The sequence below is a fragment of the Protopterus annectens genome, chromosome 4.part0 (assembly GCF_019279795.1).
Source record: "Protopterus annectens isolate FY-2018-M chromosome 4.part0, PAN1.0, whole genome shotgun sequence".
Classification (NCBI taxonomy): Eukaryota; Metazoa; Chordata; order Ceratodontiformes; family Protopteridae; genus Protopterus; species Protopterus annectens.
Genome location: NC_056733.1, coordinates 1,119,711,190 through 1,119,730,844, shown reverse-complemented (window position 1 = coordinate 1,119,730,844; position 19,655 = coordinate 1,119,711,190). Strand labels below are relative to the sequence as shown.

Here is a 19,655-nt window from a genome sequence, read left to right as displayed (position 1 = left end):
GGGTGACATATAAGGCATTTTTAAAAGACTTCAGACAACCTGACTGTTGACTGTCCATTATCAGTGGCATTCTAATACATGACTAAATAGAGAAACTACTCTGGAGAATACAGAAGCCTATTTCACAGAAGGAATCCGCTGTAGGCATGGGTACAACTTGCTTTTTGTGCCCAGAGAATGAACATGGTCTATAATACTGCCTCTCAATGCACTCCATAGTAACAAATTAGAATTGTCAATCATGTTTCATTGTGCTTTTAGCATGCAAAGAGGATGAAAGACTTGGTGTTTGATGAGTGCGACAGCTCGACTATGTCTCATTACAAGCTTCTTCAATACAGCCCCACTAGGATTACTGCTGCTCAGTGTTAGTCATATGTAACAGTCTATGGATGCTACTAAAAAATATAATTTATTTGCTCTAGTATCCTCCCCCACCCCACCCTTGCACACACATTATTACTCATTGTATGTTTCACCCAGCAGTGCCTCAGCTATGCATTCCTCTTCTAGACACTAAATTAAAAAGAAAATAAAATGGTATACTGGTAGAGTTCTAATTTCCTGATTTTGACAACAAAAGTGAGCATACAGTCCACAAACTCTACAACATAAGCTTAACACATGACGGTGGTCAAAGTAACAAAGCAGTACCTCATACTACTGAACCCCACCATGGCTGTTCTATGCTTACAAGTGGAATCTTGACCTAAAGTGATACAAATCCAAAACATTTTTGTTAATATATAGCCAGCAGTAATAGAGTACAGAAGTTTTTTCTACATTGATAATACCTAAAAGGGAATGTAGATCAGTGATGCGCCATCTACTGGTGCTCAAGACAGTTATATGATATGCAAGTAGATAATACGTTTCATTCATTATTTTTCATCCTCCTGTATTGTTTTTCCAGTTCAGTTTTTTTTGGGGAAATGGAGTCATGGTAAAAACGTTTATTCGTTTTGGAAATTAAACTCTCTAGAATCTACTATGGCCAATTCAGAATAATTTTAACTGGAACCCTCTCTCAGTACTCTGTGGGCATAAGGCAGAGAAACTAATTCTCAATGTGATAGCAGTCCATTACAGATAACAGCAACAACAAAATAATAATAATAACAACAACGATGATGATGATGATAATAATAATAATAATATGTACATGAAAACTAAGACACAAACATTACATGCTCGCTGCTGATTTATGTGACTACACTACTCAGCTCCTCAACTCTGCAGGCTTTCAGTGATCTTCTTAAGTTTCTTTCAGGAATGTCACTTATCTCACTTTCTTACACAAGATAAGAGATAAATGATTAAAGTTAATGATAATGATACATTTAGCCATTCTGGTCGTGAAAATATGCTGGCATTGTACAAGAGCTTCTCAGAATGGTGCAATCTATGCACCAAACCCATGAGCAATGTTATGAATGTATGTAGCTGCTGCATAGATCTTGAATGCTATTAGCTGTGATATGTTAAATTGTGTTTATGAAATTATTGACATTTCTGGGTATCCTAACATTGGGTGTGTTGTCTCTTAGTATCTCTGTTCATGTCAGGCCATATTTATAAATTATCTTGATCCACAAACAAACATCTGGGGTGTATGTCAGTATGGCTTCAGCTTCCCTTATCCAGCAGCCAACACTATAGACATAAAAGCAAATGGATTCAATGTTATAAAGTCTTAAAGCACAGAAAAATTATTTTCTGATTATCAGTATCACTATAGAGCATGGGAAGTGTAGCTAAAATGTATCACTGCACAGAGAAGACATCTCACTAGATCACGTGAGGCTTTTTCAGAATCATATATTTGATGTACCCAAACGAATGTATTCAGGTTATTATCAGATGCATGCTTTAGTGAAGCAGGAAATATTTAAATACTACATATAGCCGTTTCATTGGGAAATTAGGTAAAATCCAAGAATGCAGACTGAGTATCTGTACAAACAAGGATTTTTTCAGATATGGAAATTTGGACTAGTAATTCATCAGAATTTACTTTTTTTTTTTCTTCAGAGTGCTGCCTTATAGTGTTTTCAAATTGCATGTTTTATTATATGTATACATGAACTCATTTTTAAAGTGCAATAATGACAAGTAGAATCACTCTTGCTTGCCTGTGAAAATTAAACAGAGGTCTAATTCCCAAAAGGTCAAGTCATTAAAATAAATATCATTATTTTGTTATTATAATCACTACAAATCGGTGATCTTGCACATAATGAATTTTACTGACCCCATCATAAACATGTACCCACTATACGCAGGAACACATATGGTACACTTTTAAGAAACGTTTTTATTTACATTTCTGTCAAGTACAAAGTATATATTATACAAGGACCGAAAAAAACAATCCTTTCATTTCTGTGATATTATACAGTGGAAAATGTGAAATTGCGCTATATACAGTACCTTCGGCATAAAATTAATTCCGCATAAAAGGAGAATGGCTTTAAATAAAGTGTAATTGGAACCCTATAACCAGAATATACAGATAGGAAAGGTGTGCATACATGTACACATTTGTGCATTTACAGTTCTGTTGCATACGTTTGTTTATGCAACACGCAATATATAGATATATAAAATTCATTTTCAAGGTGCTTTTTGTTTATTTAAATAATAACTTAAAGTTAGTAGTAAGATAACTCCGTCATGCTTGGAACATGTGTTATAGAGGATGCATACAAAATATGTCAACTTTTCCAGGCCCAAACCTTTGCAGACCAAGACATTTGACATAGACAAGACAAGACGGGCGTTTCCTGAATTTTGCATTTATTTTTAAAAATAAATTCATATTGCTGCAGAGGACAGGACTCCGTTTTTTTTTTAATGTAGTGGGACATCATAGATTCATGTCAGGAAGAATTCTGAAGTATTATAGTAACATGGTGTGGCTGTAGAACTAGTGACTGAATTCCATATCTGATGGTCATTTGACCAAGTCTTTGCCAGTCATTTATGCAGAGATTTATTCCAGTGACCTCAACAAGTTGTCGTTGCCAAGTTTAGACTATGCAAGAACTCTGTGTGAAAGCCACAAGTGTTACTTTTGTAAATGTCACTGTTGTTGCTTTAATACAACATCTGAGAAGAACAGACATTTTTCACCTGTCCTTGTTAACAACACATGCGATATGAATTGATATCTTATGACCCATCAATCAACATTAACCCACCCCGCAGGCCCCAGATTTACTAACAGAGTAAGCATGATTTCCATTTCACAACAGTCGGGACAACCTGTCATCTTGCAGTCCTGGAAGTGTTATAAAAAGTTTATGCACCTGGGTAGCTGATGATCTGAATGCTGTGATCCACGGTGAAAACACGGAAGCAGATTTTTTTGTCCCAAACTTCTGTCTCGTTTAAATGTTAATATTTTCTTTTTACCCTGCATGTTATGAAATCAGTTAGCAACTCTTTGAAGTGCCGGCCTTCAGATACCAGTATCTTTAGAAGTGTTAGCAGACAGGTAGATACCAGAGTTGGTTTGCTGCTACCATAAACTGCACAAATACTTCCCCTTTGATCTGTAAGGTGGGGTGACTTTTAAGGGACAAGGAGTTCTCACCAGGGAAATCTGTTACTGCACTACGGTGCTCCAAGCACCCCTTCTTTGCCCATGCCCGTCACTTGGTGCCCAGCTCTGGAGTGGATGTCTGTGCGCAGTACCAGGAAGAGGACAAGGAGAATGACCGCAGCAGTTTTATGGCAAATTTATATTTGTGTTTAGCAGCAGGACATCCTCCCTTTCCCTGACTTCCCATCACACCAAGGAAGTGACTTGTGGCAGCTTAGTGCTGTCATCATCCCAAGGCTGCAAGTTCTGAAGTGCAAATAAAGAAGAGTTGTGCAGGCAGAGGGGGTCCGGCTGGATGGAGTCGTTGAGGGATTTTTGGAAGGCGTCGTGCTGCAGCTGTAGCATCAGTCGGTTGGCCTGCTGCCTCTCTGCCTCCCTTTCCTCGGCCGTCTGCCTCCTGCAACAACAAAGGAACAAAGTAAAACATTACTTACAGTACTCACAAACTCGGGAAAGTTTTTTTATCTTTTTTAATATCAACACTTTGCTAATGATAAACATATAAATTCCTTATGAGAATACCTTATTTTAGCAGTCATGAAATGCAACATGTTTTGCGAGACACTACTGTCCAGGCTGCTGAAGATGTATTAAACCTGGAAGGTATACAAACAGACTTACAACTTTACTGCACACTATGACAAATAAAAAACACAAATAGTCTCGCTGCCAGCAGTGCTAGAAGTCAAATCAAACAGTACCCTTCTTCTATTCCAAGGTACTATATATATATATATATATATATATATATATATATATATATTCAGACTAATTGTTCATGTAGCGAGTGAGACAATGCGCGCAGAAATATGCTCATTCCCGTGTGCGTGTGTATATCGTTGTCTATCAATCCATCTATGTATAGCACACATTTCAACTGTCCAGATTTTTGCCGCTTACTTTTTGGGTGTCCTTCATAAAATCTGTGGCTCTTTAAGAAATGATTGGGCATGCCGTCAGGTGTCCAGATTTTCGCCTCATATTTTTGGTCTGTTCCTCGTAAAAATTGTGGTTTTCTGGAAAATCACAGTGGATTAACGTCACTAAATAATTGCATAAATTTCTGTTTTTGACTTCATATCCATCAAAAAATGTATGTTAATTCAAAATATGCTACTCTGGCAACTTTTTTAAGTCTATAAGCACAATATTTAAAACATGTCCCTGATGTTCAGCCTTTGCTCCCTCCTTTGGCTTTGTCCAGAATGGTTGCTGTAAGAGGTTGAGAGTTATGATGTATATATGTATGTATGTATTATTATTATTATTATTATTATTATAGACAAATTAGACAGGCACCCGCAAACATGCAAACAGGGACAAATCCAGAAATAATCAGGGACATTTTTAAAATATTGGTACTATTAACTTGAAACATTAACAAAAATAAAAGAGTGTGAATTAATATACATTTTTGAAGTAAAAGAAGTATACGAGTATTGTCATTTATTAAGAGTAATTCACCACATCTTCTCAAACAGTCAGCATTTTAGGAGAGATTAAGAGGAGTGGTCAGACAGAGCGGGTCAACATCAGGGATGTCCTTGAAAATATGGGACCCTTGAGAGGTATAATAGAACAGCCATCACGATTCCGTTTTTTTTTTTCCTGCCTGTCTGAAGTAAACCTCTCGCGTTCGGTAATATTGGCAGAGTTTTCTTGTCCTTTATCTTGTTCCCCTCTTTCCTCCTCAGTTGTGTTTTTCTTCACGTATTCAGAGTTTCGCTTCAAAATTGTAAGTACAGTTTTTGAGTTGGTTTACCATAAGTGTTGTCTCATAAGAAACTCACCAATGAGTGTTTTTGCCTCCTTGTTGTGGCCTTCAAAGGAAACCCACTCTGAAGATATTCATAACTCTCAAGTGTCCCTGATTTTCAGCGATGATCATGTCCCTGATTTTGGCACAAATCCTAGCTCTGTCCTTAATCCCTCCTAAAACTGGTGACTTTTGGAGACATGATGGTGAATTACACTTAATAAATAATGACAATAATTAGAGTTAGTCACTTCTTTTACTTCAAAAACTGTATATGAATTCTCATCGTCTTACCTGTTAAAATATCAAGTTAACAGTACTAATGTTTTAAAAAATGTCCCTGGTTATTTCTGGGTTTGACCCTGATTCTTTTGAGGTTTGCCCCCATTTAGTTGAGAGCTATGTGTTTGGTGTCTTTTTCTATTTACACTGAGGGCACATTTTTAACTCTAGAGTAACTTTGTGCTGAGTTTAAAGCAATTTAATAATGACATGTCGACTAAGATGGTGAAAATGTTAGTATTTTTAGACATAAATCTTTATTATATATATTTTTTCTTGAAGTGTTCTGGAAGCTAAATCTCACGCCTTTGACCACCATGCATACCTCTCATCTGCACCTGATTTTCAGGGACTTCCCTAATTTTGACTGAAATTTTAACTCTGTCCCTCTTAATCCCTTCTAAAACTGATAACTTTTGGAGGAAAGGTGAATTACACTTAATACATAATGACAATACTTAGAGTTATAGACTTATTTTACCTCAGAAAATGTATATTAATACACATTATCTTATTCTATCAATGTTTCAAGTTTATAGAACTAATATTTTGAAACTGTCCCTGATTATTTCTGAATTGTCTGTGTTTCTGTTGATATTTGTCCCTGATTGGTTGATAGCTATGCCATCATGTAACATCAGTAGTCAGGAAATCCTTCTATTCAGCACAGGTGATATATAAGGGTATCTTTTCTAGGTCAAAAGTAGTTATCATACCCAAGTACTCTTGTTTAATTAGATCACTTATACAGTACAATACCCCACTCTTTTTTTTATATGTACCTATCCAGACTCATCACACAACTATAAAGGCCTCAGTAATTCCTAACCATAAAGATTACTGGTCTAAAGACCATTGTCTACAAACCAGACTTGAACCTCTACCTCTCTCTGTATGTATGTTCATAGGTAGGTACTAGGCTATCGGCTCAAGGGCCTATGTAAGCCTAGCCAACAAGGTTTCCTGGCTTACGCCACCCAAGAAAGTTATTTTCCTGTGCCACTGTTGAGCAGAGGCACAGAAGTGATCCCTGGGGTGTATTTCCTATTTCCCATCCACTCATCAAGATTTTTCTTGAAGAGTGCTAATGAAGAACTTTGCTTGACATAGATGGGTAGCCTGTTCCAGAGTATGGGAAGTCTCTGGGACAGGAATCTATCCCTCCAGCATGTCCTCTTTATTGTGGTGACAAGGTTTAGGTCCCTAGAGCATGTAGCTTGGAGAGATTGGGATTTCTTTAAGTGTAGCATGTCCAACAGCTCTGTGTTTGACATAGATTTATACGTTAGGCAGAGATCACCTCGGAGTAGGGAATATGCTATGGAGTAAAGCTGGAGTTTTTTGAGGTGGTCAGTGTAGGGCATTTGTTTGAGGCCAGTAATCCTCTTTGTGAGGTACTTCTATGGCCTTTCCAGCTGCTGCAGATGGCTTGTGAGGTACATTCCAAAAGGGGTGTTGTACACTATAATGGGTCTAATGAGTGTTGAGTAGAGGGGAATGATGACCTCTTTTTTCCTGGATGAGAACCCTTTTATGATGAGGTGTGCCACATAGAAGGACTTCCTGACTACTGTGGCGATGTGACTATCAAAGGAGAGACTACTGTCCACCTGGGTCCCAAGGTCTCTTATCATGCATTCAGTGTTAAGTAGATTGCTGCCTATGTGGTAGTTCATGGGTACAGAGTTTTTACCAAAGGAGATGACACTGCACTTTTGGCATTGAGCTTGAGGCCATGGCTTTGACACCAGGCATCTGTCTCAGCGAGGCCCTTCTGTAGGATGTCCACATCATTTGGGGACTTGACTATGGCTCCTAGTTTGCAGTCATTTGCGAACTTCATTAGCCAGAGGCCTTCTGTGTTAGCCTGTACTTCAGAGAAGTAGATACCAAGCAGGAGAGGTCCCAGGATGGAACCCTGTGGTACTCCACTTGTCACTACTTTGAGGTCAGATTTGGAGTCTGCAACTTTTACAGTGTGGGTTCTGTCAGTGAGCCAGTTGGCAACCCATCTTGTGATGTAAGGATTTATATCTAGTTTATTGAGTTTAGCTATAATTCCAGAATGGGGGATGGTGTCAAAAGCCTTGGCGAGGTCAAGATAGGCTGTGTGAACCACCTTACCCTCATCCACGGCTTTGGTGACTGCCTCAAAGAAGTCAATCAGGTTCAGGAGGCATGATCTGCATTTCACAAACCCAAACTGGGTGGGATCCAGAGTTTGGACATTACCAATGTCTTTGTTTATGAGTTCCATGAAGATACATTCCATGGCCTTGCAGACCAGGATCATCAGGCTAATAGGTCGATAGTTCCCAGGATCAGTGGTGGCTCCCCCTTTGTGAAGTGGGATAACTGCTGCTGTGCGCCATTCAGTGGGCACAAAGCCTGATGCGAGGCTATTATTGAACATGGTGCTTAAGTGGGGAGCCAGTTCATTCTGAAGTTCGTGTAAAATGCAGCCTGGGATGTTGTCTGGTCCCATGGATGCTGTGTTTTTGGCTTTAGAGAGTGCAGCTTTTACCTGCGTAGTTGTGATTACAGGGACTCTGCATTCTTCCTGTATAGATATGGGCCCTTTAGGGAGTGAGAGGGGCTAAAGTTAGCACTGAACCTATCTGCCAGGATGTTGGCAATATCAGTTGGTTCTGTAATTTTCTTGCCTTTGTGCTGTAACTCAGAGCAGATCTGGTTGTTGCCATCACGCTTCTTAACATAGCTATAGAATGCTTTGTGGATATCCTTGGAATTAGTGGCTATTTTGTTTTTGTAGCTAGCTTTGGAGGATCTTATAAGGCATCTCAACTTCTTACTGAGACTGACCAGGGAGCTCCTCCACTCATGGGATTTTACTCTCTTTTGCAACAGTTTCTTCCTTCTGTTGTACAGTTTGTTTATTTATAGCAGGGGACCACCAGATTGGCTTCCTTTTTTTGGAGGATAGTGTCTTGGTTCTGTTTGGGATAGCATGATCCATGCACTCGTGTAAGTGCTTATAGAGTGCATTTGTGTAGGATTCAGCAGTTGTAACTGTATTGTCCATCTGCATGGGTGTCATGAAGTTCACCACTTCTGTCTTAAGAAGCATGAAGTTGGCTTTGGAGAATTTTTTTACTGTGGTTTCCTTAATGGGGGGTGGAAGCGGGATGTGGATATCAAGGGTGATTAGCTTATGGTTGGATCGGACCAACGAGGAGTTGACTTCAGGTGTGGAACACCGATCACTCATGTTGGTAATGACTAGGTCTAGGATATTGTTGCCCCTGGTGGGGGTGTGGATAAGTTGATCCAGGGCATTGGAGTTTATGAATTCCAGAAAGCGTTGAGCTAAGGAGTTGGTACACGAGTAGTTTTCCCAGTTAATGGTGGAGTAGTTGAATTCACCCATTATTAGGGTGTTTGGTTGAACCCTAATATTTTCCAGTACATCAAGAAAAGAGGAGTGGGAATCCTGGGGCATGGTGGGGGATCTGTAGCAAGCTACAATTTGGATTGCAGTTTTGCCCAGAGTTAGTTGCACTTGGATAACCTCGGATGCATTATGCTGAGCAACTAGCCTGGAGGTATGGATATCCTTAATGAATATGGACACACCTCCACCTTTAGTGTTTCGGTCCAGGTTACATGGCCGAAACGTGTGGTATGAGTTATAGCCTGGTATTGCAGGAGTGCTGTCTGGAGCCTTGAACCAGGTCTCAGTCACTGCATGGATATCGATGCTCTCCATTTTAAGGAGTGCCTCGAGTGAGTGCATTTTGAGATTTTGACTTCTAGCATTGAGTAGCATTACCCTCAGTTTTTGCTTGCCTGTTCCTGTTATGGTGGTGAATTTGTTATTTGAACCTTGCCTAAAAAAGGCACTATAGGGGCAGCAAGAGCCTTAGCCAGTATCTGGAATCCCAGGGGCGACAGGTGCAGGCCATCTCTGACAAAGCATCGTGGTCTGTCGACCATGTCTTCCCAAGCAGACAGATACTGTATCCCCTTAGAATGACACCAGAAGCTTAGCCAATTGTTGAAGTCAATCATTTTGTCCTTGTACTGCGGTATCATTCTGGGCAATGGCAGAATGCTACTTGGGGCTAGCGTCATACCTGCCTGGGCCACAAGATCGGACAGCTCTTCCATGTCTCTTTTCATGAAGTCCAGGGAGATACATCTCAGGTCATTTATGCCAACATGGACAATGACAGAATCATATTTGTACTTGTTGTGGAGTGACCTGAGTGCGTGGGTTATGTAGTGGATCCTGGCACCCAACAGGCAGCTAACAGTAACCTTCTCCTTGTTTAGCCCGGTAAGTGGGACATCAGTGTGCCTGACTATAGAGTCACCTATGACCAGTGTGTTGAGTACATTGTTTTACCTTATTGGTTGTGGTTGAGTGGCACACTAAGTCTGTAGGCTGTGTCATTTGGGTTGTGTTGGGGGATGGAGGTTGCTTGCGTTTCTGCTTTGGAGGTCTCTGTTGCTTAGACAGATTATTATTGAGAGCCTCCGCGTATGTTTTTGTGTTACTATGTGTGAATTTTGGTGGTGTAGATTTAGTGAGACTATGTGATGAGTGTAGTGTGGTGCAAATGTTTACCTTCTCCTCATGACTGTCAAGTTCAGTCTTGGTTGGAGAGAGCTTTACCTCCAGTTTGGCTAGATAAGTGCATCTCTCACATGTTGTAGTGTTGGGTGATAGGAGGAGAGGGTTGTCTGTGTACATGAGGCAATTTCTACATTGCCTCAAGATGCCCAGATTCATCAGATAGACAGGAGAGAACACTGGGAGCTGACCCTTGGACATGCCTGAATAAATAACATTTTCCTCTAGATAAGTGAGGAAAGTGAGTACAAGAGCTGTTTTTCTCTAAGCAAGTGAGAAAAGTAAGTACAAACTGTTTTCCTCTAGGTAGAGGAAGATTGAGTGCTATACTAATTAGTAGCTTATTTAGTGCTTACAAGTTCTGAACAAGTGCTGAGCATGAATAAGCAAATTTAAGTGCTAAAACTAAGAATCTGTGTCTGCACTAGACGAGTTACAGGACAGAAACAAGTGCAAATGCAGGCTTTCAAATCAGACAGTTGAGAGAGATGGAAGAGATTGCCCAAACAGCCAATAACTGCAATTTCTGGGCCAGAACCACTCCTTATGTGGAAGACAGATTACCTAGGGCTTACAACTCCCACTGATAAGCTAGAAGGCTTCCCTCCAACACAGAAAGGCTTGGGGGGGGCTCAGAAGCTTACATACAGTCCTGGATACAGCAAATCTGTATCTGGAACACTAGTTACAGGAAAGGTTGGAAACAGACTTACAGTTTTTTTTTCAAAGACTATGTGGAAATTTATATTTGCATTCCATGCCATTAAGGACCCCAGCCTCCCTAATCCCTTGCATCTTCATAAGAGAAACTGTTCCACAAACACTAGAATAAAGGATCTAACCCTGCACACTTCAAGATGAACGTTAATGAATGGTTAGACATCTACAAATTCATCTCTGACCTGACCTGCTTTGTATTTCTAGAAGTGGAAGGTATGTCATTAGAGTGGGTATTGGCAGGGTACAAATGGTCTCACAACTTCCTTGTAATTCCTGTTATTCTAAAGAATAAAATCAAAAAGGAACATAAAAGTTGACCAGAAAAATGGAAACCCAAGCCACCTAAATCACATGTAGGGCAGGCAGCGGGTATTCCTGGACCTAATGTTTGGAGTGGCACTCCTCCACTATACCATGGAGTTCAGGTTCATCTGTCTACTCCCCATGGTAATCCCAACTGAGGTTTCCCTGATCCCCCTTCTAGTTACATTACTTTAGGTGAATCTAATGAGAAGAGATGGCTATAGTTTCAGCAACCAGTTCTGAAAATAGAAATAAAATGTTTACAAACAAGAACAAATTCTAAGAATAATTTTACCTTCCTAAGGATGGTAGTCTCCAGTTATCTAGGTCATCTACCGTAATTCCTATATATTTCGCTCCAACTCCCTGTGCCTTAACTAAACATACTGCTTGTATCTCTATCACAGATAATTCATTTGCATTAGTTTTAGCAAGGATGCTTGGGGACAGATGCAACTGGGCAGAACCCCAAACAAGAACCAACCCCTTTCATTAGGTACTGAGTGTCTATCCCACATTTATGAGAGTCACCAAATCTAGAGGTTCAGTATCAGTCCCCCAGGCACAACAGGCACTTGTGGGTAATCCTGTACATGGGTACCTCCCTTCTAACTTTGCGTATAAGGGGGCATGGCCACCTTCATTGACAGCAAAATTTCATTGATGTGAAGTGCAAATGAGCCTTGATAGAGTGACATCAATGCATACATTGTTATTTAACTGACAGGCAATGTCAAATGCAAATTAACCCTGAGGGAGGCACTTGCATGGTGGCAAGTAGCATAAATCAATGCCATTTCTGATTTTTTTTTTTAAATAAAAAAAACACTGCATTTAATTAATCTGGATTTCCAGAACAGCAGCCATAATGAAGATTCGCAGGATGAAACTGCAATTACCTATAGAATGCCCAACAAGAAATGGAGAACAAAGAACATGCCTTTAGTTTAGAGGAAAATGACCTAAGAGAAGAGTTGCTTGATTTAATAGAGATGGACAGACATATTAAGATTAGTATAAGAAACAGATTACAGAAAGTCAATAAAACCCAAAAAGTTAGAAGTTCGATAAAACAAATGAACATAGTAATTAGGACTGTCCACAAAAATTCACGCAATATAACATAAGTAAATAGGATATATTACTGTGTAGCTAAATGAATAACAGCTAAAGTCCTTACTACAAAAATACAGGGTAGTAAGAAGAAAAAAGGGGAGAAATTGAATGCCATCATGGAAGCATCGAATAGAGAAAACTATAAAGCAATTAAGATAGGATGTTACACTGTTAGAAAAGTATAGAAGAAGGAACAGAGCAACAAAAATACTTAGAAAGTTAGACATGATAAAAGCAACACACAGTATCAGAAATGATCAGGATCTATTATGCACTATCATAAATAATAAACTAAAAATATCAGCACAGGCAGAAAAAAAATTAGAAGATATGCAGATAAATATGAAGGAAAAGTACAAAATATGCAATTTATTGATGACCCAAAAAATGCTTAATAGAGAACTGGGAAACAAGGCAAAAGGAATTGAAACACCACCAAAAATGAAGAAATAGATACATTTTGGAGAAATATTTATGAAGAATCTCTGGAACATAACAAAGATGCTAAATGAATAGAAGAAGTAAAAGAAAGAATAAAGTTCAAATGTGCAGAATATGCAACGGGATGAAGAAACAGCCAGAGAGATTGAAACAAAATTAAGAAAAACTCCTAAATGGAAAACCCCAGAACTAGATGCAGTACCTAACCTCTGGTTAAAAGTATTAACATCTTTACATGAAGAGTTAGCCTGCGGTGGTACGGCGGTAGCGTTGTTACCTCACAGCAAGAGGTTCTCCCGTTCGATTCTCGGCTTGGCTTGGGAGTGCCTTCTGTGTGGAGTCTGCATGTCCTCCCAGTGGTTGGGTAGCATTCGAAAGACATGCGTGCGTAAATGGGTGTGCCTTCGTTGAAGGTTGGGCGTCAAGCTGGCATCTCGGCATTTCGTAAAAAATCTACTGTCAATCATTAGCGGACCGGAGTTCTGCTGTGGCGACCCCTTACCGGGAAAAAGCCGAAAGACAAACAAACATGAAGATTTAGCCATGAATAAGAATTATTTATATGCACACCCTGAACAGACACCAACCTGGCTATCAACAGAACAAAACAATATTCCTACTTAAGAGCAAGCCTGCAAGCTATCCTAAAAACTATAGACAATAAATAACTTGCCTTCTGATTATGTATAAACTATACACTGGAATTGATACTGACAGAGTTTATAGTCATTTAGAAAAAAAAACTCAATCATGGCAATAGAACAAAAGGATAATAAAAGAAAGTTGTATGGAACAAAGGATCATTTGATGTTAAATAAGGTCATAATGGAGAACTGTAAAAAGGGGAAGAATCTAAGTATGGCATTGATACACTATAAAAAAAACATTTTTACAGTATCCCACATTCATGGATAAGAGTGCTTAAAAATATATAAGATTCACCCTGCACTGATCAATTACATTGCAATCACCATAAAACAGTGGCAAACCACTCTGCAGTTAAGCCATGATAAAGGACAAATTATTATTCCAGGGATAAAAATTCAAAGGGGGATATTCCAGGGTGACTCTCTTCCACCACTGCTCTTTTATCTTGCCCTTGATCCATTAAGCTATCTACTTAACAGATTAGGTCATGGCTATAATTTGGCTCCCAGAAAACAAAAAACAATAAAGTGTAAAGACTTCTCATCTTCTTTTTGTAGATGGTTTAAAACTTTATAGTTCATCAGAAGAGGAACTGAAAACACAACTGCAAGTGGTCAAAACTTTTTCAGATGATATAAGAATGTCATTTGGTCTTAATAAATGTGCAAAAGCAACCTTTAAAGCAGGAAAGTTGCAGAACTAAGAAAACATCTGTTTGGGACAGGAATGTGATATAAAAGAACTTGAGCAATAGGGGATGTATAAATATTTGTGAATTGATGAAGGATCAACAATAAAGGATGAACAAATGCAAATAAAACTCAGCAAGAAATATTTTAGAAGCCTTAAATTAATACTAAAAACAGCATTGACATCTTGGAACAAAGTCCAAGCTATAAACCAATTTGCTCTTCCTGTTCTAACTTACAGTTTTGGAATGATGAATTTTGGACAGAAAAACATCAAAGATGCTTCATGCTCATCAAATGATTTATAAACATCAGTGCATACCAAGGATATATATTCCCCATTATGAAGGAGGTATGTGCCTCCTTGAAATTGATTACATTTATAGATCTGTGATAGTGGGACTGCAAACATATCTGCTGATTTCACAAGACCCAAATGTAGTGAAAGTTTTGAAACATGAAAACAAGTCTAAGATGACTTCACTGCTTAGTTTAGCAGAAGCATATCTGCATCACACGGGAATGGAAATCAAACCAGAAGAAGATAAAAATCAGGTAGCAACTGAATGTGCCAAAAAACAAAAGAAAGAATATAAGGTGAAGGATCAGATGAGAAGGCAAGAAATGTGGAAAATGCATAAATATAGTTGCAAGTATAGGAAACTCTTGGAGCAACCTCATGTTGATCAGGATCGAATGCAGGAATGGTTAAGGAGAGGTGAATTTAAACCAAAAGACTAAAGGTTAATATTGGCAGCTCAAGATAGTGGACTACGTACATGTTGGTTTACAAAGTCCATTGAACATGTGGGAAAAACAAACAAATGTAGACTTTGTAAAACAGAATTGGAAACAGTTGCACATCTTGTTGCTGGTTGTGACATACTAATGGCAGAAGGACTGTATACTGAAAGGCATAATAATGTGGCAAGAATGCTGCATTGGGGATTGTACACATATTATAATATTGAAGTAGCTGAAAAACACTGGAGCCACAAAGCATCATAGAAAATGATGATGTTTACATCACCTGGGATCATCCATTACCAACAGTTCAAAAAATAGATGCAAGAAAAACAGATATAGTAGTCCATGAGAAGAAGAAAAAAGTATCATTGATTATTGAAATCACTACACCTAGTGACTACAGTGTCTTACGTACAGAGAAACACAAAGTCATAAAGTACCAGGATTTGCAGGCAGAAACAATGGCAATGTGGAAGAAAGATACCCAGACAGTTGTAGTAGTAATAGTAGTAGTAGTAGTAGTAGTAGTAGTAGTAGTAGTAGTAGTAGTAGTAGTAGTAGGAGTAGTAGTAGTATCAGTAGTAGTAGGAGTAGTAGTAGTAGTAGTAGTAGTAGTATCAGTAGTAGTAGTAGTAGTAGTAGTAGTAGTAGTAGTAGTAGTAGTAGTAGTAGTAGTAGTAGTAGTAGTAGTAGCAGTAGTAGGAGTAGTAGGAGTAGTAGTAGTAGTAGTAGTAGTAGTATCAGTAGTAGTAGTAGTAGTAGTAGTAGTATCAGTAGTAGTAGTAGTAGTATCAGTAGTAGTAGTAGTATCAGTAGTAGTAGTAGTAGTAGTAGTAGTAGTAGTAGTAGTAGTAGGAGTAGTAGTAGTAGTATCAGTAGTAGTAGTAGTAGTAGTAGGAGTAGTAGTAGTATCAGTAGTAGTAGTAGTAGTAGTAGTAGTAGTAGTAGTAGTAGTAGTAGTAGTAGTAGGAGTAGTAGTAGTATCAGTAGTAGTAGTAGTAGTAGTAGTAGGAGTAGTAGTAGTAGTAGTAGTAGTAGTAGTAGTAGTAGTAGTAGTAGTAGTAATAGTAGTAGGAGCAATGGGTCTTACAAAAAAAATTACAGTCGTACTTAAAAATGTTACCAATAATGTAGCTCTGTATGAATTGCAGAAGGAGTCATTACTGGGCACATTGCAGGTGCTGCGAAGAGCACATCTGGCTAACATCAAAGACTGAAACAATACTAATTTCATAAACTTTAATTATACCTTGACTTAGGAATGGGGTCCTGTTGAGTATTAGAAACCCCAAAGACTTGGAGAAATTAAAAAAAGGATTTGCAGCATGCTTGTGACACTGCATGGGGGGGGGGGCACTGTCATGGGGGTGAATAATGTATGACACTGCATTTTTAAAGACAGCAACAACTGCAAACACTGCATTTAATGAATGTGGACTTGCAGAACTGGCAAGCAAAGTTTGCTGAGCCGAACATAGCTTAAAGAGGCCACTGGGAAAAGCTAATAAGGAAATAGGGAAAACCCATGGCACTATCATCCCGTGAAAATGAGGCTGAATAAGATTATGACCTTGAATACTTTATCCAGATGTCCCATAGGTTAGATTATGGACTGTGATGATGAGAGATTGTATGTTATGGGCTGGTGTGAGTGATCCTAGACTTCTGGTTCCCTTCCAGAGTGTAAGATTAGATATGATGGTACTTTACCTTAACTAGCTGGAAACACTATATGCCATGAGACTGAGAAATGAAAGTCTTAATTACCAAAGCTCGTGCTTCAGTAGGTGTCAGTCTCTCCCTTATGAACCAAGTTTTGTGCACTGTTCAGCATGAATTTTCCAAACACTGTAGTTCATTTAACAAGATTTTATTAAATGTTCACAATATCCAAAATACTGTCTCCATTAACAGTTCTGATAAACAATTCAAACTGCTGTACATCATTCTGATTGTCCTAAACAACATAAACTGACATAGTCTCTAGATGACCTGTTTTCTGTACTCATGCTCGAGTGTTAGACATCTTCTCTGAAGTAACAGGTCAAACAAACTTACTAACCTTAAATGCCTGCTATCCTGCACACAGCATATTATATTCCCCTTTTCAGTAATTTTCCTCTGTTGACTATATCCACCCCCTAATCCTTGATTCTTACACTATGTCTTGTTTTTAGCTTAATTTATCTCTTGATTTTTTCCTTGAGAAAAGAACATAACAAGTACTCTCTGCAATCTTCCCTTGACAAACTGTTATTTCAGCAAGGTCAACATTCAATGGAAGATTCTTTGTTTTTGCTTTCTAAAATGTATGCATAAATAAAACACAATTTCCTAGCCAGCAAGTTCAGTGAAAGATTCTTTGTTTCTGCTTTCTAAAATGTATGCATAAATGAAACACCATTTCTAGCTTATTTTATTATTTAGCCTGTCTGTAAAATAAAAAATCCTGATCTAACACAGAGGACACATCATTTGGTAACACTACTAATTTTATGATGGAGCAGTTTAAGTGGTCAGCTAAATAAACTTTTGCTCTTCTCATAACATATATGTAACGTCTTTAGTAGCCTCTTGCAGTTCCACCCTTTATGAGTTCTTTCCATGATATACATCTTGAAGTGGAGCTGGAACCAGACACGCAATGTCACCTAATCCAGAGAAGCCTGGCAGGTTTATAACGTGCTTCATCATCTCCTTTCGGCTTATCCCAATTAGGGGTCACCACAGCAGAACAACGGACTGCAGAATGATAGGCAGTGAAGTTTTATGGTGCTGAGTCTAAAGTGGTTAAGAAGCATAATTACATGTATAATAATGCCAAAGTTGACCCAGCTAGAATTCAGTTAGACTCACATAAAAGTTCATGTATCATTTTACATTAAAACCACTACTGGCAAACAGGGAATGCAGGGTTCTTTATATTTTGGGTAAAAAAATATCTGTATTTCTGTCACTCTGGATGTCAGAGATATACATTTTGGGGCCCATATAGCACAGTAACTCTCCAAAATTTTGAAGTAAATTGATGATTTAACTAAAGATACTACATGTATCTCCATTTTACATTTTACAAAGACATGCATCTGGAGCATTTCTCCCCTGGCCTCCGCTGAAAATTGGTTTCATTCCAGGTCGGACTTTCCCAGTTAACAAATGTTAACTAAATAAATTAAGGATAAGATTCCAGGATTGACATAAACTGCAGACAGTACTGGTTCCCATGTGGTTAACCGTGTTACAGTGCTGATGATGCCTGATATTAAAGCTACTTCTTCGGTTATTCCCATTAGGAGACATATATAGTTAAGGACGCAGGCTTTTCTTGATTGTGTAAAGGCCAGGATCCTGAATAGTCCCCCTAAACAATTCAGAATGTTCAACAAATTATTTGCCCTCTGGCTCCAACTGAAATTACTCTTCAAAACATCAATTTACAGAAGACAGATTAAACAGCAGTATATACATTGCGAGAGACATTTTCAAAAGAAAAGACAGGCATGGAGGGATATAAGGCAACAGCTCAGTGCTCCCTCTCTCATAAGGACAGGTGTTCATCCTCATAACTGAGAAGTTAAGATCTGTCACCAGTTATTTTCTGCCCTGTCTAATTCAGTACAAATAGGAGACAAATTTCCTTCATAGACCAATGATATCTAATAATAGTAGACTAGTGGGTCAAAGAGGTAATGTCAATGGTGTAATCAGTACAGTTTTACAACAACTTAGAAGTTTCATCCTTGTCATTCCAAAGTGTCAGATTCCCTTGTATATGTTAATTAATGTTTTAGTTTTCCACATTTCCAAAAGCAGAACAAGGAAAGGATTCTGCTCAAGGTTTTTACTAATCCCTAAAAAGAAAAAAGTAATGAAGTTCCACTCTATATCTGTCAAATCTGCGCACGTTTATAAAGGCAAAGCAAAAGTTCAGGCTATTGATCTTTCAGACCTTCTTATAACTCCTATAGCAAGACACGTTTCTAGTGACTCTCTATATGCAAGCTGCCTACCTTCATATCTCATTCCTGAAGTCCTACATGAAATGTCTGAGATGCAGGGGAGGGGGGTAATTCCCCCTTTCTTTATCTGGTGTCATTGTGTAATAGCAGGCTTGCTTACTCATCAGCTAAGGCACACCCTTCAGTCATTCAGCCTGTCTAACTATAAAGCCTTCTTTAGCTAACACGGTTACTAAGCAATTTCTACATAATATTTTAAATTTCAGATCTCAAAGACATCCACAGTTTCAGCTTGGGATCTACTGATATTAACCCCATTTGAACGCACTGGCTGTACTGATATGAAACAGCTGTCTTGGAAGATTTTATTATTAGTGAATGTTACTTCCACTAGAAAGATTTCTGAGTTATATGCCCGAATGTGAAAAAGTACCGTATAGCTTTTCATAAGGAAAGGGTGACTTTAAGAATAAATCTCTCTAATCTTTAAGATGTATAAGAATTTACCAAACTGAAATTACTGTCTTAGAAAATGTTATTAGTGAATGTTACTTCCACTAGAAGAAATTCTCAGTTATATGCCCAAATGTTTAAAATAATTATATAGCTTTCTACAAGGAAATGGTGTCCTTAAGATCAAATCTCTCTCTCTCTCTATCTATCTATCTATCTATCTATCTATCTTATGTTTAAGATATGTCAGAATGTACCATAAGTAAATCTATTCAGTTTCCAGGTTTCTTCCCAATCAAGAAAATAAAGAGGAATGAATTTCAGCTCAGCTATGCTATGTGCT

General features: G+C 38.4%; 1 protein-coding gene across 1 annotated transcript in view; it reads right to left on the bottom strand.

Moving 5' to 3' along the window:
* Nucleotides 1–2,266: 2,266 nt before the first annotated feature.
* Nucleotides 2,267–19,655, bottom strand: part of TLX3 (T cell leukemia homeobox 3) — a 39,214-nt gene continuing 21,825 nt past the window's right edge. Inside the window, exon 3 of the mRNA XM_044069093.1 lies at nt 2,267–4,001. Within this exon, the coding sequence (XP_043925028.1) occupies nt 3,791–4,001 (211 nt within the window). The 3' untranslated portion in view covers nt 2,267–3,790. The remainder of the gene's footprint in view (nt 4,002–19,655) is intronic.